The sequence below is a fragment of the Talpa europaea genome (assembly GCF_964194135.1).
Source record: "Talpa europaea genome assembly, chromosome: 15".
Classification (NCBI taxonomy): Eukaryota; Metazoa; Chordata; class Mammalia; order Eulipotyphla; family Talpidae; genus Talpa; species Talpa europaea.
Genome location: NC_140083.1, coordinates 2,816,492 through 2,832,100, shown reverse-complemented (window position 1 = coordinate 2,832,100; position 15,609 = coordinate 2,816,492). Strand labels below are relative to the sequence as shown.

The following is a 15,609-nucleotide window of genomic DNA, read 5'->3' as shown; positions in this document are numbered from 1 at the left end:
GGCGCGCTGACGTCTCCGCGCAGAGGGCGCCTCGGAGGAGTCGGTCTGCGCCTCTCAGAGTCTTTTTACGACTGGCACTGAGGTGAGTGCCAAGGTGCCCGGGAGGAGGCGCAGCCACCCCGCTGCTGCGGCCCTGCCCTCGGCTCCAAGCCGGGCTCCGAAGCCCCTGCTCCAGACCCGCGCCCGGGGGGCTCCGCCGCCCCCAGGTCAGCGCCGGACACCGCCAGAGGCCTCGAGCGAGCCTGGCGCTGGCACAGTCCGTGCTCAGCGGCTCCTGGCAGGGCTGGGCGGTGAGTGCACCCGGGAGTGGACGACGGGGGACAGCCCCGAAGGGGGTGCTTGACTGTGTTTGGCCCGCAGCAGGCGCCCGGCGTTGGGGTGGCGGGTCTGGGTGGGTGCTGGGGGGCCCTGGGGCTGTAGAGCAGGGGTGAGGCTGGGACGGAGGGGGGCGGGTCCTGGGACAGTGGGTTTGTGAACCGCCCCTCGAAGCCTCACGATGCCCAGGGAGCTGCAGGGCGGAGCCTCGGTGGGTGTCAGTGGGGCCCGGGACGTGCGGTCAGGGCCTTGGAACCAACGCAAGCGCAGCTCAGCCAGAAACCGTTCCAGCAAAACCACCCCTCGCGCTCACCCGAGGGCTGCAGGCGGACAACCCGCCAGGCGCGTCTGCATCGACCTCCCTTCCCTCCCTGGCGGGAGCTTCAGACCAGCAGGTGAGAGCAGAGGCCACAGCTCTGCTGGCCTCCCCAGGGGGCAGCTACCCCAGGGCAGTTTTCACCCAAGGTCACAGCCACGCAATGTGCCCGGGGAAGGGGCCCTCGGACGACCCGGCCTCTGCGTTCCCAAGCACCAGTCCAGCCTCTGGCCTCCGCCCAGCGACAGCAAAGAGGGAGGCCGAGGAAGGAGGGGGTGCTCAGGAGGGCTTCCTGGAGGAAGTGGCCACCCTGAGGAGGAGAAATGGGGGCGCAGGTGTCCCCTGCAGTGCAGAGACGCCTGTCCACACAAAGACTAATGCTGCCCAGGCCGACCACAATCGCTGCCTCAGCCTGGCCCCACATACCCTCATTAAGCGCCTACTGTGTGCTGGGAAGTGGGGGCATAAAACATAAGGTGTAGCTTTGCCCCCAGGTGGCTCCCACTCGGGGAAGGAAACCGACCCCCAACAGGCCTTCTCAGAGCCCCGAGCGAGCCGTCCAGGGGCAGGGCCAGCGGGAGGCCACTGGCCGCCACCCTGGCTCCTTCCTTCTCGGCTGCTCCGTGGCTCCTGTCCAGGCCGCACTGCCTCACAGGAAGCAGAAGTGTGGTGGGAAGGGGCCGCTCCCCTCTTCCCCAGCTGCTGCTGGAGTCACTTCCTTCCTCCCCACAGACGCTGGCCCCAAGAGGGGCCCCCAGTTGGAGGAACCCCTCAGAGCAACCCTGCCTGGAGCCCGAGAAGGGTCATGTCCTGGGGTTCTCTGGGTCCCCCTGCCTGGGGCCCAGGGCCAGGCAGCTCATTTCCCTCCATCCTCTCCTTCAAGTGCCCCCACGTGGAGGCCCCCCCCCCCGCGTTGGTCTGGTTTGCCTCGAGTCCCCCTTTCTGCACCAGCGTCTTCCAAGGGCGGTGGCCCCAGCTCTGGAATGGACTGACCACGAGGCCCCCAACCGTGAGCGGGGCTGGCGATGGCAGACCGCCTCCCGCAAGCCCACCTGGGCCCCATGCCCTGCGCCCTGTCCACCAGAAGGCCGGCGGCGGAGCAGCGAGCCCCTTCTCAGCCCAAGCTGCCCTGTGCTTGCGCCCGCTTCATGCCAATCTCAGCCCTAAAGGCTCCCAAGTCTCGGCTGCTCCGGTCCTCACAGACGCCCCCGAGGGCAGTGTGCCTGGGAGACCAGAAGCCGGGGGTCGGAGGGGGTGGGCACCTGCCCAGGCAGCACGGTGGGTAGGTGAACAAGGACTTGACCTCGGCCAGCAGGGCTGAGCCATAGCCAAGGGAGTGGCCAGTCGCGAGGGGTCCCCCTGCGAGTGCTGACGGGGGAGGCGGCAAGAGCTGGGCCCCTCCCCGGCCCCCGCCCCGCTGAAAACAATCCTGAAAATCCAGGGAAAAACAAAGGAGGCGTCATTGACTGCACGTTCGCCCTGCGCTGCGGCCTTGTTAGACGCGAACCTTGGCGCAGCTGTGTCCCTGGAGAGGCCAGGCGGCTAATTCCTGGGGTCCTTGGGTGCCAAGTGCCAGGGCCTCCGAGGTCCTGCGGGAGGGCCCACCCCCCTCTCGCCACCGGCAGGACAGTCCCCAGGTTGGCCTGTGTCGCTGGCGCCACCTGGTGGTAGCTGAGGGAAGACCCTCGCCTGGGCTGGCTGGCCCTCCGGCTCCCTCCAGGCCTCTTGGGCGCCCAGGGGGCCCCTGAGCAGTCAGCGCAGGGCTCGGGTGGCAGCGTGACCAGGCGATGGGGGCAGGCGGCACCAGGCATGTGCGGTGGGCAGGGGGCGTGGAACTGGGGGCAGGGTATGGCGGCACAGGACCCCCACATTCCTGTCTAAGGTGCACAGGGGCCTCCTGCAGGGCAGGCCCGCTCTGCGCTCCCCGCTGCCCCCTGGGAACAGCCGTGAGCTCCCGGGAACCCGCGCCAGCGCCTGTTATTGGCCGCCAGCAAAGCAGCCCGGGCTTTGCAGTGACAACTGGAGACTTTCCCAGCAGGCTCCCCACCGTGTTCACAGGGAGTTCAGCCAATTAAGGAAACAATTAGCCTCCCCTGGGCTAATCCATGTGTTGTCACCCCACACAGTGCTGTGGCTGTGTGGGACAGAGGCCTCAGTCTCCTGCAGGGGTGGTGCTTGGGGGCGGCTCCACTAAATAGGCAGGTTCCTGGCCCCACCCGATTTTTTGAGGCTTTGGGTGGCCAGGGGCTCTTCGCGCTAACAACTCTGGTTCTCACACTCCCAGGGCAGTTCCTGAAGGGCGGGGCCAGGGTGATGGGGCCTGGGGACTGGGCCTGGAGGGGGTTCTGTGCATCCTGCGCCTTCCCCTCTCCTGCCTCCCTGGAAGACCAGCCTGGAGTCCTGGGAATCTAGACACAGCCCCTCAGTTTGCACCTGAACTCGACTCCTAAGCCAAGGGAGGCGCACAGGGCCCCCCCCATGTACACTATGGGAATGAAACACTCAGACAGATTTGAGGTGAAGGAAAGCAGTTTGCAGAGAATAAAATGTGGTTGAAATAAGATGTTGGCCTTAAACCCTTACAGGCCTGTTTCATGGAGGCCTCCTGAGGAGGGGTGGGGCTCACAAGGGACAAGGGCCCAGCAAGGGGAGTTGAGGCCTGTCTAGAGCCGGAGGAGGAGTGGTTACAGGTGAAAAAACTGTGGGAGGGGCCGCAGCAGGAGGTGGGGTGGGCGGAGGAGAGACCCTCTGAGAAACCTGCCGCACCTGCCAGCAGGGAGCCCTGTCTGCCCGGAGCTGGGCCCTGTGGGGGTGCAGAGGTGGTGACAGGAGCAGGCCGCCTGCTCAGGGGTGCTCCCCAGGCCCCTCCCGCGGTGGGGCCTCCTTCCCAGGAAGGCTCTCCTCTCCCCGTCTCTGCCTGCAGGTTCTCTCACTTTCTCTTCCATTGCCCTGTTGCTGGGTCAGCTCCCTCACGCCAGGTCTGGGGAGACTGGATGGAAGTCAGAGGGCCTGTGTTCACAGCCAGCAAACACCGGGGCCACCACCTCTAATTCCTACAGGAGTCCCAAGTCCCCGCCATGACCCTCAGAGATCTTTGGTTCACTCATTCATTCATTCAACAAACCTCTCCAGAGCAGTGCTCTGGGCCAGGCCCTGTCACGGGTGCCCTCCCTCTGGGGCAGAGCCTGACAACATCTAAGTCAAACCCAGTGGGCTCCCAGCATGAAGGGGACAAAGCCCAGAGCAGCTGAGCCCGCCACGGAAGCCAAGGCCACTGCACTCACCGGCCTCCATGAGAAACTTCTGGAGTGTGAGAGGGCCTGCAGGAGGGCTGGGGCTGCAGGTGGGAGCTGAGAAGCGGAGGCCAGAGAGGGGTCAGCGGAGTCAGGCCCAAGCCTCCCTCCCCGCATCCTTCTCTGTAGGTGAATAAAACGGTTTATTTTCCTGCTAACAGGACCTTGCAGCTCTGGTGGGTCGCGCTGTGGGGGTTTTCAGCCACACTCGGACTTACGCAGCTTTCGGTCGGCCCTGGAGGCCTGGCCTCCTGGAGGACAGTTTCTGAGCGAAGGCTTCCCCCGGGCGCGGGCTGTTCGGAAGTGAGGAGACTTCCCGCATCAAGGGAGGGAACCCGGAGCTGCGCCAGTGCCCCCTCCCCGCCGAGGGGACAAGCCCGGCGTCGTGGGCCCGTGATCCCCGCGCGAGCTGATGGGGTCTGTCCTCCGTGGGGATCGGGAAAGGGCGGCCATTTGGCCGCAGCCTCCCCCGGGGAGCCCCCGCCCCACTGGGGCCAAAGGGAAATCTCCTGCCGCTCTCCCGTGACCTGGATGAACGTGTCCCTGAGCAGCGGCCCCGGCCCGGGGTCCTGCCTGGCCCTGCTCTTGTCACTTGTCATGTCCCCTCCTTCCCTCCATGCCTCTCTGCCTCGGAGCCGCTCACACGCCTGGGGGGATGCGCCTGGGGGGATGCACCTGGGGGATGCACCTGGGGGGATGCACCTGGGGGATGCACCTGGGGGGATGCACCTGGGGGATGCCCCTGGGGGGATGCCCCTGGGGGATGCACCTGGGGGATGCCCCTGGGGGGATGCACCTGGGGGGATGCACCTGGGGGATGCACCTGGGGGGATGCCCCTGGGGGATGCCCCTGGGGGGATGCACCTGGGGGATGCACCTGGGGGATGCCCCTGGGGGGATGCACCTGGGGGATGCACCTGGGGGGATGCACCTGGGGGATGCACCTGGGGGGATGCACCTGGGGGATGCACCTGGGGGATGCACCTGGGGGATGCCCCTGGGGGGATGCACCTGGGGGGATGCGTGCTGCAGGACACGCGGGCTTCAGGACGGAGCTGGCTTCAGCACGGGCGGTCCCCTCCCCCCACCCCCGACACCCCCTGCTCCACTTCTATCCCTTGGGCCCAGGTGGTCTCCCCGCTGGGCCTGGCCCGTGTCTGGGGGTGGGGTGGGGGACAGGGGACACCCGAAACACCCCTGCTGGGCTCTGGGCTCCTGCCAGCCTCCTGGCCCCTGCCTGGCGGGTGCGAGCGAGTCCGCGGGCAGCAGATGAGGAAACCGAGACTCGGAGAAAGGAGGTGACGAGGCTAAGGCCGCCCAGCCGGCCAGGACAGAGCGCCGCCTGCTCGCTCGTGGCCGCTGGCAGCTTCGGGCTGTGCGATCAGGGCCTGGGCTGTGAGTTCCCGGCTTCTGGTCTCCCCCAGCCGCTCCCTCACCTGTGCCACCTGCGGCCAACGACACCTGCACCCTTGCCGGGGCCTCGGGAGGAGGGAGGGAGGGGCGCCCCCGTAGGAGGAACTTGAACACAGCAAATTCATAACAGAGAAATGACTTTCCTTACAAACTTCTAGAAAGCGGATCTCAGATTCTGCAAATGCAGACCGCAGGCGTCTTGGGGGAGACTTGGCGGACATGGAGGGAATCACAAACGCTTGGGGTGGCCTCAGGTGGGGCGCAGAAGCGCTCGGGAAACAAGACCCCGCTGAGCCCCCCCTCCGCCCCGCCGCGGGCAGGCCCGTGTCACAGACTTCACTGAGTCACCCCAGGGACGCAGTGGTGTGCGCAGCTCGGGGGGGAGGGGCAGGAAGGACAGTGGAGCTGCAGGGACAGGCAGGAAAGGCGTCGCGAGGTCACATGCAGGAGGCTGGTGTCGGGAGGGAGGGTGGGGCGCCACAGTAGGCTCCTCCTCTGCCCCCGCCCAGGATTTCCAGGCAGGTGTCTCCTTCCACAGGTGAAGGCAGGGGATTGTGACGCATAGCCACCCCTTATCCAGGTCAAGACCCCGCACCTGCCTTCCAGACCCTCCCCACAGAGTCCTGCATCTCCCTGGGGCCCAGGCAGGCCTCACGGGACAGTAGCCCGTGGGAACACAGCCCACCCCACCCTGGCAGATGCCCCCAGAGAGGCCCCTAATTCCTTTGAGTCCCTCATTTCCTCCTAGCTAGAGTGGGGCTGACCAGCTGCACCCCCCCCCATACCCTGGGAAGCTCTCCTTCCCCTGGGGATGGGGTCTGCCCCCCCGACATGGGCCATCTTTCTAGTAACCCATAATGCTGACTAATATTTGCTTCCCACAAGGCAAGGTCCTGCTGGGCCCTGGGGACACCCACTGAGGCAGCCCGTGGGAGAGGGATGTGGGGAGAGGAGCTGTCTGGGGACACCCCTCCCTGTCCCTCCCTCCCTCCCAACCCAGCCCTTGCATCACTGCCTTTGTCTGCTGGTGCTTTGGATTTTGTAAAAGGTTTTCTGGGTTCTGGGGCCCCCTCCATGAGGAAGCTGCAGCGCGCAGCAGGAGCAACAGAGACTGGCTGAGGGGCTGCAGCAGGAAAAGATCAGGAAGGAGCGGAGAGCGAGCTGGGAGGCCCCAGGGGGCCGGCAGGCATTTCTGCTTACCTCCCAGCACCTGCCCACAGGCGACGCTCCTCTCTTGGGAGAACCCGCGGGACAGGCGAGCCAGCTGGGATCTCAGGGCGCAGCGGCGGACCAAGCACCCCTCTTCTCTACAAACCGCCGGGTTCGGCAGAGGATGTTGGGGTTGGGGGCGGGGAACACGCTCATTGAAAAAACAACCGCCTAAACTAGGTGTGACGCGAGAAATAACTTCCCGGGGCGAGGAGACTAGAGCCACAGGCCACACATTTCAGAAGACGGACAAATGCGTCAGGAACGCGGCCCCAGGCGGCCCTGATCGCCCCTTTGTCCAGCGAGGACTCTGCGGTGCGTGTTCTGGAACGAGGACACAGGTGGACTGTTAACTTCCTACCTGTTCAAATTCAGGGCAGGCCACCTTCTCTCATGCAGGGACTATTACGACCTCCCCAATGGGTGGCGACACCTAGGTTGACCCCTGGGTGCAGGGTCTGTGCTGCCTTTTGTCATCTTTGTTGAGGTGGGTATTTTATCTCCAAGCTGCAAGCAACTGAAGTCATTTTCCACTGTGTTCATTGGATTCATCTTCTTCATGGGTGGGAATGTTCTGGAAGTCATCATTCACCCAGGTACCCCAATAACTGAGCCACACGTGGGTGTAACTGTGAGCCACATGAAGGAGCCCATCATCCCAAACTAAATACACCCAAATCCACTTTCTTTTTTTTTTTAAAGTTAAAGATGTATTTATTTATACAAGAGCTGGGGTACAGACCAGAGGCGCAGGAGGGTGAGGGAATTCACCAGAGACAGAGCGGGGAGCAGAACAGGCAGAACGACCAAAAACACTGCTGAGGGGAGCAACAGGCGCGACAGGAGAGGTCTGCTGCGCCATGTGGGTTTTCCCCCACCGGCCGGGAATTGGCCAGGATTGAACCTGTGCTGCAGGGGCTGCGGACAGCTTCACAGCGCTGTGCTCAACCCGCTGCGCCACGGGGGAGGCCCTCCAAATCCACTTTCTCCAAACGACCAGGGCCAGGCGAAACCTCCCACCGGCAGGCGAGGTGCGAAGCAAGGGAAAGAGATGTATTGAGGCTGAAATGTCTCACCTTCTTCAATATCACAGAACTCTGTCAGCACGTGAACATGTGGCAATCCAGTGTCTGAAAAATAAACAAAGGCTTCGTGTTTACTGAGGCACTAACTGAGCAGGCAGGGCAGCTGCGCCATAACCTGGCTGTTCCTGAGAAAGTGCTGGGAAGAGGATGCAGCAGGCAGACTGGCTGTTGATGGCCCCCAGACAGCACAGCTTTCCAAACGCGCCTTCCAGCCAGGGGTGGCCTCTGCCTCAAGGAGCCTGGATTTGAAAAAAGAGATCTGGGTTGAAGGCCCAGCCCTGTTCTGGTCCTGGTCCCTGTGGGGATGAAGTGAGGGTGAAGGTAAAGGTGAGGGTGAGGATGAGGTAAGGATGAGGTGAAATGAAGGTCAGGTGAGGGTGAGGTGAGGTGAGGATGAGCTGAGGTGAGGCTGAGGTGAGGGTGAGGTGAAATTAAGGTCAGGTGAGGGTGAGGGTAAAGGTGAGGGGAGGATGAGGTAAGGGTGAGGTGAGATGAGGGTGAGGAGGAGGTGAGGGGGAGGATGAGGTGAGGTGAGGTGAGGATGAGGTGAGGGTGAGGTGAAATTAAGGTCAAGTGAGGGTGAGGGTAAAGGTGAGGGGAGGATGAGGTGAGGGTGAGGTAAAATGAAGGTCAGGTAAGGGTGAGGTGAGGTGAGGTGAGGTGAGGATGAGGTGAGGGTGAGGGTAAAAGTGAGGTGAGGATGAGGTGAGGTGAGGCTGAGGCTGAGGTGAGGGTGAGGTGAAATTAAGGTCAGGTAATGGTGAGGGTAAAGGTGAGGGGAGGATGAGGTAAGGTGAAGGTGAGGATGAGGTAAGGGTGAGGTAAAATTAAGGTCAGATGAGAATGAGGTGAGGTGAGGTGAGGGTGAAGGTGAGGTTGAGGTGAAGTGAGGATGAGGTGAGGGTGAGGTGAGGGTGAAAATGAGGTGAGGGTGAGATGAGGAGGAGGATGAGGTGAGGGTGAGGTGAAGATGAGGTGAAGGTGAGGGTGAGGTGAGGGTGAAAATAAGGTGAGGTGAAGGTGAGGGTGAGTTGAGGAGGAGGATGAGGTGAGGATAAGGTGAGATGAGGGTGAGGAGGAGGTGAGGGGGAGGATGAGGTGAGGGTGAGGTGAGGTGAGGAGGAGGTGAGGGTGAGGTGAAATGAAGGTCAGGTGAGGTGAGGTCAGGTAAGGGTGAGGTGAGGTGAGCTAAGGGTGAGATGAGAGGGAGGATGAGGTGAGGGGGAGGATGAGATGAGGGGGAGGATGAGGTGAGGGTGAGGTGAGGTGAGGATGAAGTGAGGGTGAGGTGAAATGAAGGGCAGGTGAGGGTGAGGGTGAGGGTGAGGTTAGGTGAGCTGAGGGTGAGGTGAGGGTGAGGATGAGGTGAGATGAGGGTGAGGATCAGGTGTGGTGAGGGGGAGGTGAGGGGGAGGTGAGAGGGAGGGTCATTCCCTACCCCTGCACACAGGCTGATGAGGAGAGGGGAGCAGAGCAGAGAGAGCCTGTGAGGTCCTGCCTGGGAGAGGCTCTCTCCTATGGAGGCAGCTGCCCTTTTCTGGGGAATGCTGCCATTTGGGGTTCTGCTAAGAAGACCCAGAGCCTGGCTGGTGAGCTCTTCCACCGCTGCAGCCCAGAGAAGGGATGGTGTTTTTGAACGAGGTTCTGAGCCAGACCTCAAGCTGGGCTGTGGCTTGGCAGCAAGCCGGCCCCCTGAAGCCCCGTGGCCCTGGACCCCTCAGCCCTTGCGCAGGCTGCCATCAGCCGCCAGGCTCCCAGCAGGAGGGACAGGCCTCATTTCTCTTCCTCGGGTTTGATGGATGAGGGAGACTCCTCTCCAGCTGTCAGAACTCCAGCCCACACTTTGCCTCCAACCCATCAAGCAGGACCCCCCCCCTTCATCCTGGCATCAAAGGACTGTTTGATCAGCTTCTCATCCATTTTCTGAAAATGTGGTGAATGAGCTTGTTCTGAATCTTTCAGGACTCTGTGTGGCGCGCCCTGGCAATACAGCAGTGTGGCCTGAATCTAAGGTCGGGTGCCTGCCCCAGCCTCTGCTGGTCCCCAAAGGCCCCCACCCTGCCCTGGTCCCCAGCGTCACTGTGAGGGAAGGAGGGTCGGGCCCGAGGCTCCTGGGAGCAGGACCAAAGCCTCAGCCTGTCCTCAGGGTTCTCCCAGCAGGAGGGTGGGGGGGCCCATGGTGGAGAGGAAGGGGACGCCTCTGTGCCATGCCCTGGACCCTGCAGCCCCAGGCTCAGCCTTCCTGACCGCAGCCCGATGGAGGGCTGGGGGGCACTCTGCCACCTCCTTTGGCGGCACACCCCAGGTTTACAAAGCCTTTTCCCAACCTTTTTCTCCCATGAACACGGAACCCTATGGGGTAGAGCTCCCCACGTCTCCAGAGAAGGGGACCAGGGCCCAAGGCACTGTGCCATGTCCATGGGTGAGGGGCCATGGGTGCGTCAACCAATGGAGAAGGCCAAACCCCTGTGTGGGACCTTAGGGGTCAGCCCCGGTGGAGGGGGGGGGGCCTGGCAAGCAGGGCTGCGGGTCGCGGGAGTAGATCCTGGCCCAGGGCTCAGGATGGAATCCCTGAGATCCCAGGGGTGCGGAAGGAGACAGAACGGAGCAGGGCAGAAACCAAGGACTCCGAGAGGGTTGCAAGGGGGCTTTTTTAAAAATAAAAAGATTTATTTATTTATGCACACACACAAGAGCTGGGGTACAGGCCAGAGGTGTGGGGATGAGAGGATTCACCAGAGACAGAGTGGAGAACAGAACAGGCAGACTGTCTGACTGAAGTACACTGCTGAGGGGAGCAGCGGGCGCCACAGGGGAGGTCTGCTGCGCCATGTGGGTTGCTCCCTGGCTGGGGATAGAACTCACGCTGCAGAGGCTGCGAATTGCTTCACAGTGCTGTGCTGTGCTTAACCCCTTGAGCCACCAGGGAGGCCCCAAGGGGGCTTTTCAGGAAGGGTGACTGCAGCTGTGAGGCTTGTGCCCTGTCAGCTCAGGCCGCCTCCCTTGACCCCTTCCCCTGGCAGAGCGGGCAGGGGGAGAGGCAGACCCGGAGTCAGGGGGCACTGCAGAGCCCTCCCCCCATGACCACGCAGGCTCGAGCCTCCCGAGCTGAGAGGGTTGAGTCCTCTTCCCAGAAGACTCACGCTAGCATTAACCGGGCTCCGCGTCAGTGGCCCTAGTTAGCAACAGGGTCTGCGGCTATGTCGCTCCTGTCACCTCAGGATGAAATAAATCCAGTGTCTTGTGTCCTTATGAGCGGAGGGGACACAGACGCAGGAAAGCCGTGAAAGTGGCGTCGCAGACCAGGAGCTCCTGGGCCCCGGGCCTGGGAGAGCCTCCCTGGAGCAGACCTGCCCAGCCCTGCTGCCCTCAGAGGGAGGGCGAGGCCTTCAGTGTCTGGTGCTTTAAGCCGCCAGTTTGCGGTACTTGGTCATGGGCCCCAGGAAACCCACAGGCTGCAAACAGGACATAAAGGCTGGGGGGTGCGGGGGCAGGGGGAGCGGCCGGGAAGTCCCGCTCCAGCGTGCGGCCTCCACACCTCCTCGGCCACAGCAGTCCCTCTGGCCCCCAGCCCACCCTGCGGCGGTTCTCCCTGCTCCCGCCTCACCCCCTCTCACTTCATGTCCACTTCTGGTCGCCAGTGCCCGGGGCTGCAAGCGCGCTGCAGGCCTCTCTTCCGAAAACACGAAAAACCACAAAAGCCTGGCTCAGCGGTACTTTTCCAGAATCGAGCCATTTCTCAGACACTCCTTTTAGCAAAATTCCTTGAAAGAAGGTCCTTATTGGCTGTTCCCCCCGCACCCTGCCCATTCTCTCCCAATCCCATTCCCGTCAGCTGGAGGCCCCCCCAAATGCTCTTCTCCAGGCCCAGCGACCTTCGTGTTCGTCCGCAGCCCTGTCCCAGACTGCACCCCGCCATCAGCCACATTTTGCCACACACCCCCTTCTCCCAGGAATCAGCAGGGGACCCACCGCCCGACAACCAGAGGCCCCCTGGGCTCAGGGCAGGTGCTTCTGAGGAGGCTGCTGGGCTGAACCCAGCCCTGCCACCTCCTGGCTCTGGGACCCTGAGGGGGCTGCAAAGCCCCCCTCTGCCTCATTTTTCTCACCTGTAAAGTGGAGACAGTAGAGATCATGACAACCCTCTTGCGACTGTCAAGCAAGTCAAGTATGTGTAGGCGGCACCTTCTGAACCGGCTCGGTGATCCTGCCTCCTGGTGGTCACACCTGTGCCACCCTGGCCTCCAGGGTGGCCTGGATCTGCTACCCACCGCCAAGCACCAGCATGTGGTAGACTCGATGGGGCGTTGTGTCGGAGATTAGGCTGCAAGAGATGGAGACGTGCTGAGCCTCTCCTCCTCCCTGCCCCACCCACCTCCCTTCCCTTTAATACCCCATGTGCTTAAGCAGAGGGGAATCCTTCGGGGATAAAAATAGGTCCTGGGAAACTTCGTGGCTTGGACATCACATTGCTCAGTCAGGACAGCGGGCTAAAGGGAGACTGAGGCACACAGGAGGGGTTGGCCGGGGTGTGCACCACGTGGGCGGTGCCTGCCTTACACGGAAAGAGGGGGGAACCCCCTGCCCGTCTCGTCTGGATGCTGGGCCTCGTCTTCCATCGGGGTGGCAAGTGAAGCCTGGCCACTGGCTCTGGAAGGTCTAGCAGCTACGGGGCTGCCCATGCCGGCGGGCGTAGGGACTCGTCTCTGTACCTCAGTGCTATTAAAAGCTGAGTGCAGACCTCGGGTGGTTTCCTAAGAGCTAAACAGTAAATGACCCAGAAATATTTAAAGAATTTGCTTGACGGGTCTTGCTGGTCCTTTGCGTCCCGCAAAGGTAGCGAAGTGATGCTCTCCCCTCGTTCCTGTCGAGGGGATCCTTGAGAGAGGCGCCAAGAGAGGTTTGGAGGAGATGAGGCCCCTTCTACCAGAGCAGGCCCCTCCCGCCCCGGCGCGGATGGCGGCCAGGCAGGACGTCCCGGGCCACGAGGTTTCCCAGCCGTCCCCGCCCCGGTGAGGCGTTGGGAGGACCCAGCAGCGGGGCGCGAAGGGTGACGCACGTCACTCCCAGCCACTGCCCTTGAGAGGCACGTTCTCCCCCCTCTGCCGTGCCATGGAGGCAGATGGCGAGGACAAAGCCCTGGAAGTTGTGGCACCGAAAGAAGGACACCCCCGAGCCCCCCAGCCCCCGGGTCCCCGAGCCCCCAAGTCCCAAGCGGGGACAGCTGCCGCCACCCACACCGCCGCGGGGTCTGCCATGAGGGCGAAACGTGCGTTTTGTGTTAAAGCGTGAATCGTTGAGGGTCGTGGCGCCGGCTGGCAGGTCCCGGCCTCTCGCCTGGAAACCCAGCAGAGCGTCGAGCAAGACGCCGCCTCGCAACCCAGGACAGGGGGCCCGGGAGGCGCCTCAGGTGGGCGCTTTTATCTGAAATCGATTCATGGGGATTAAAGGCCTTATGTTTCCTGCCTTGTGACATCGCTGGCACCAAGAACATTAAGTAAATAAATTAACAGGAGAACGGTTGGCCCAGGCCTGATCCAGAATCCCCCTCAGCAGCCCGCGGGGGCGACCCGGGAGCCCCAGCCCCAGCCCCGGCGGCCGGGCTCTCCTGAGCGTCGCCAAGACCCGCGTCCCGAGGAAGAGCAGCCCCCGCCGTGTGGCCCAGACCGTGTCTGCCGCCTCCTGCCCGTGACGGGCGCTCAGACACTCGGGCCAGGAGGGCGGCAGCACCCGGTGTCGGGCCTCCAGCAGCGGCCCCGGCCCAGGACGGGCCCGAACGTGCCCCAAACCCCCTCCCAACGCCCCCCAACCCCCTCAACACCCCCCAAACCCCCAACACCACCCCCCGCGCCCCCCCTGCTCCCAGCGCAAGGCCAACCTGCTCTTGTCTCCGTTCCCGCCAGTCCCGGGCTGTGGGGGCGTCCCTGGCCCGCTCTCGCCAACAGCAAGGCAGCGGTTCCATGTGTAAACGTTAAATATCTTCCCAATCAACCCAAATGAGGGTGTGTTGCCCCCCTTGTCCCCCCCTCGGCACCTCCCCTCAAATTAACGCTATTAAATTCGAGCGCCATTAAATCCTACCTGGTTCGTGGCCCCGATAGGTAGAAGGATCACCCGCGGCCCCGAAGAAGGGACTGGTCTGTCAGCGGAGCTTTGCTCCCCACCCTGCCCCCTACCCCCGCCCCCTTATTCATTCCTGGCGTGGGGAGATCCCGAAGGCCAGAGCCATGTCATCAGCCCGTGGAAGTCTCCAAGGCCAGCCTCCCCGCCAGGCCCTCCGCTCCCAGGAACAGGCGGCCCGTGGCTTCCCCTTCTGTGAGGTCAGAGGCGAGGCGCGCACAGGAGCCGCGGACTCCGCTCTGAGTTTGGGGTTCAGAAGCTGAACTGTGCTAGTCTCATTGCCTCAGGCTGGCTCAGAAAGGAGGGGCGAGGGCGAGGGCAAGAGGGGCTCCCCAGGCGCTCCCTGGCTGCCTGCAGGTTCCCTGCCTCCAGCAGCGTCTGCCCTCAGTGTTTTCACTGCTCCTGCTGGGCCCGGGCGCTTCTGCCCTCCCCACCCCGCCCTGCCAGGCTCTCTGGCTCCCCAGCTCCTCCTCTGATAGAGCTGTCAGTTTTTATTGCTGATGGGAGAAATCATTTCCCTGCTAGCTGAATGCTAATTGGCCCCATCCCCTCTCGTTCAGCAGCTAGCGCTCAGCTCCCTGCTTCCCACCCCACCCCCAGGGAAAGGTACCTTAGGAGAGAAGCATTCCAGAAAGACAAGGGAGGTGGTTCTGGCAGACTGCTAATTGCTAAATCAGAGGTTCAGGAGAAGCTAAAGAGGAGCGCCGGGGGAGGGCCAGGGGAGTGCCACGAAGCCGCGCCTGGGTGATTCTGCATGAGCTTGTGCCCGCGACATGCTCGTGGGCAGGGCTCCTACAAGCCGAAGAGAGGTCAAGTTCAGAGGGGGACCCACGCAGCCAGCTGGTTCTCCCTGAGCATCTCCAGGCTGCCTGAGCATCTCCGGGCTGCCAGGCACTAAGGCCAGACCTGGAGGGCAGAGTGATGGAGTTGCAGGCGGGGAGACACACCCACAGCCTGGAGCCCCGAGCATGGCGTGGCCAGAGCCGCACAGGGGTTCTCCAGGCAGGGCTCACAGAAGTCAGAGAGCCTTCCTGGAGGAAGCCAGGGGGCACTCAGCTGTGTGGGGAGCCAGGGGTCGGCAGCAGGGACACCTGGCAAGTCCCACAGGCCTGGAGCGGGTCCGGGTCACGGGGAGGGCCAGGCCACAGCAGGGGCACGGTGGAAAGCAGTGTGTGCTTAAAAGAAAGAAACTTTTGGAGGTTTCATTTATCCGCCCCACTCTAAATGTCTGGTGGCTCCTCGGCATCTACAGAGCTGCGCGCCCCTTGGCGTCGCCTGACTCTCCAGCGGGCGCATCGGAAGCTCGGGAACTGGGTGCTTGATAGGCGCCGGCCTGGCCACTGACAGCCACCCCAGTTTCGCAGCAGAACAGAAGGGGCTTTGGAACAACAAGCCTGGCCCCTCGTGGAACCCAGAACTAGAAGCGGGACGAGCAGCACCTGCGCGTGGGGCTGGGGCTTGTGGCGCGACAGGGTGAGATTTATGCCGTCTTAGTAGGCGTGTCCCTGACAGAAGGACTGGAACACTCGGGCCATTTTTTTTGCTGGCTGGCTACTTAGTGGCAGTGACACAAATCGGTATTTAGGGTGAATGTTGCCTATTTACAAAGAAAAATGGACAGAGAGTTCACATCGCTGCAAAAAAATCAGAATTCTGAAACCAGAAACAGCACCGAGCACCAGCCGGTTATTTCATGGGGCAAACCCCAGGGCGGGTCAGCCCCAAATAAAAGGCTGGACTCTGTCCTCAAGGCCCTGCAGGGGCGGAGGTGCAGTCACTGCGAATCTTAAGGGTAGGGCAGGTGACTTGTCCAAAGCCAAGGACCAGAGAGGGCAGGCTGCACGCCTGCAGGGGCTCT

The 15,609-nt window shown here is 62.8% G+C and overlaps 1 protein-coding gene across 1 annotated transcript in view; it reads left to right on the top strand.

The window, feature by feature from the left end:
* Positions 1-1,656: 1,656 nt before the first annotated feature.
* The window catches only part of SERHL2 (serine hydrolase like 2), a gene marked incomplete at its 5' end in the record, with an annotated part of 49,885 nt that continues 35,932 nt past the window's right edge, over positions 1,657-15,609 (top strand). The window contains one exon of the mRNA XM_084254886.1: positions 1,657-1,909. Within this exon, the coding sequence (XP_084111012.1) occupies positions 1,657-1,909 (253 nt within the window). The remainder of the gene's footprint in view (positions 1,910-15,609) is intronic.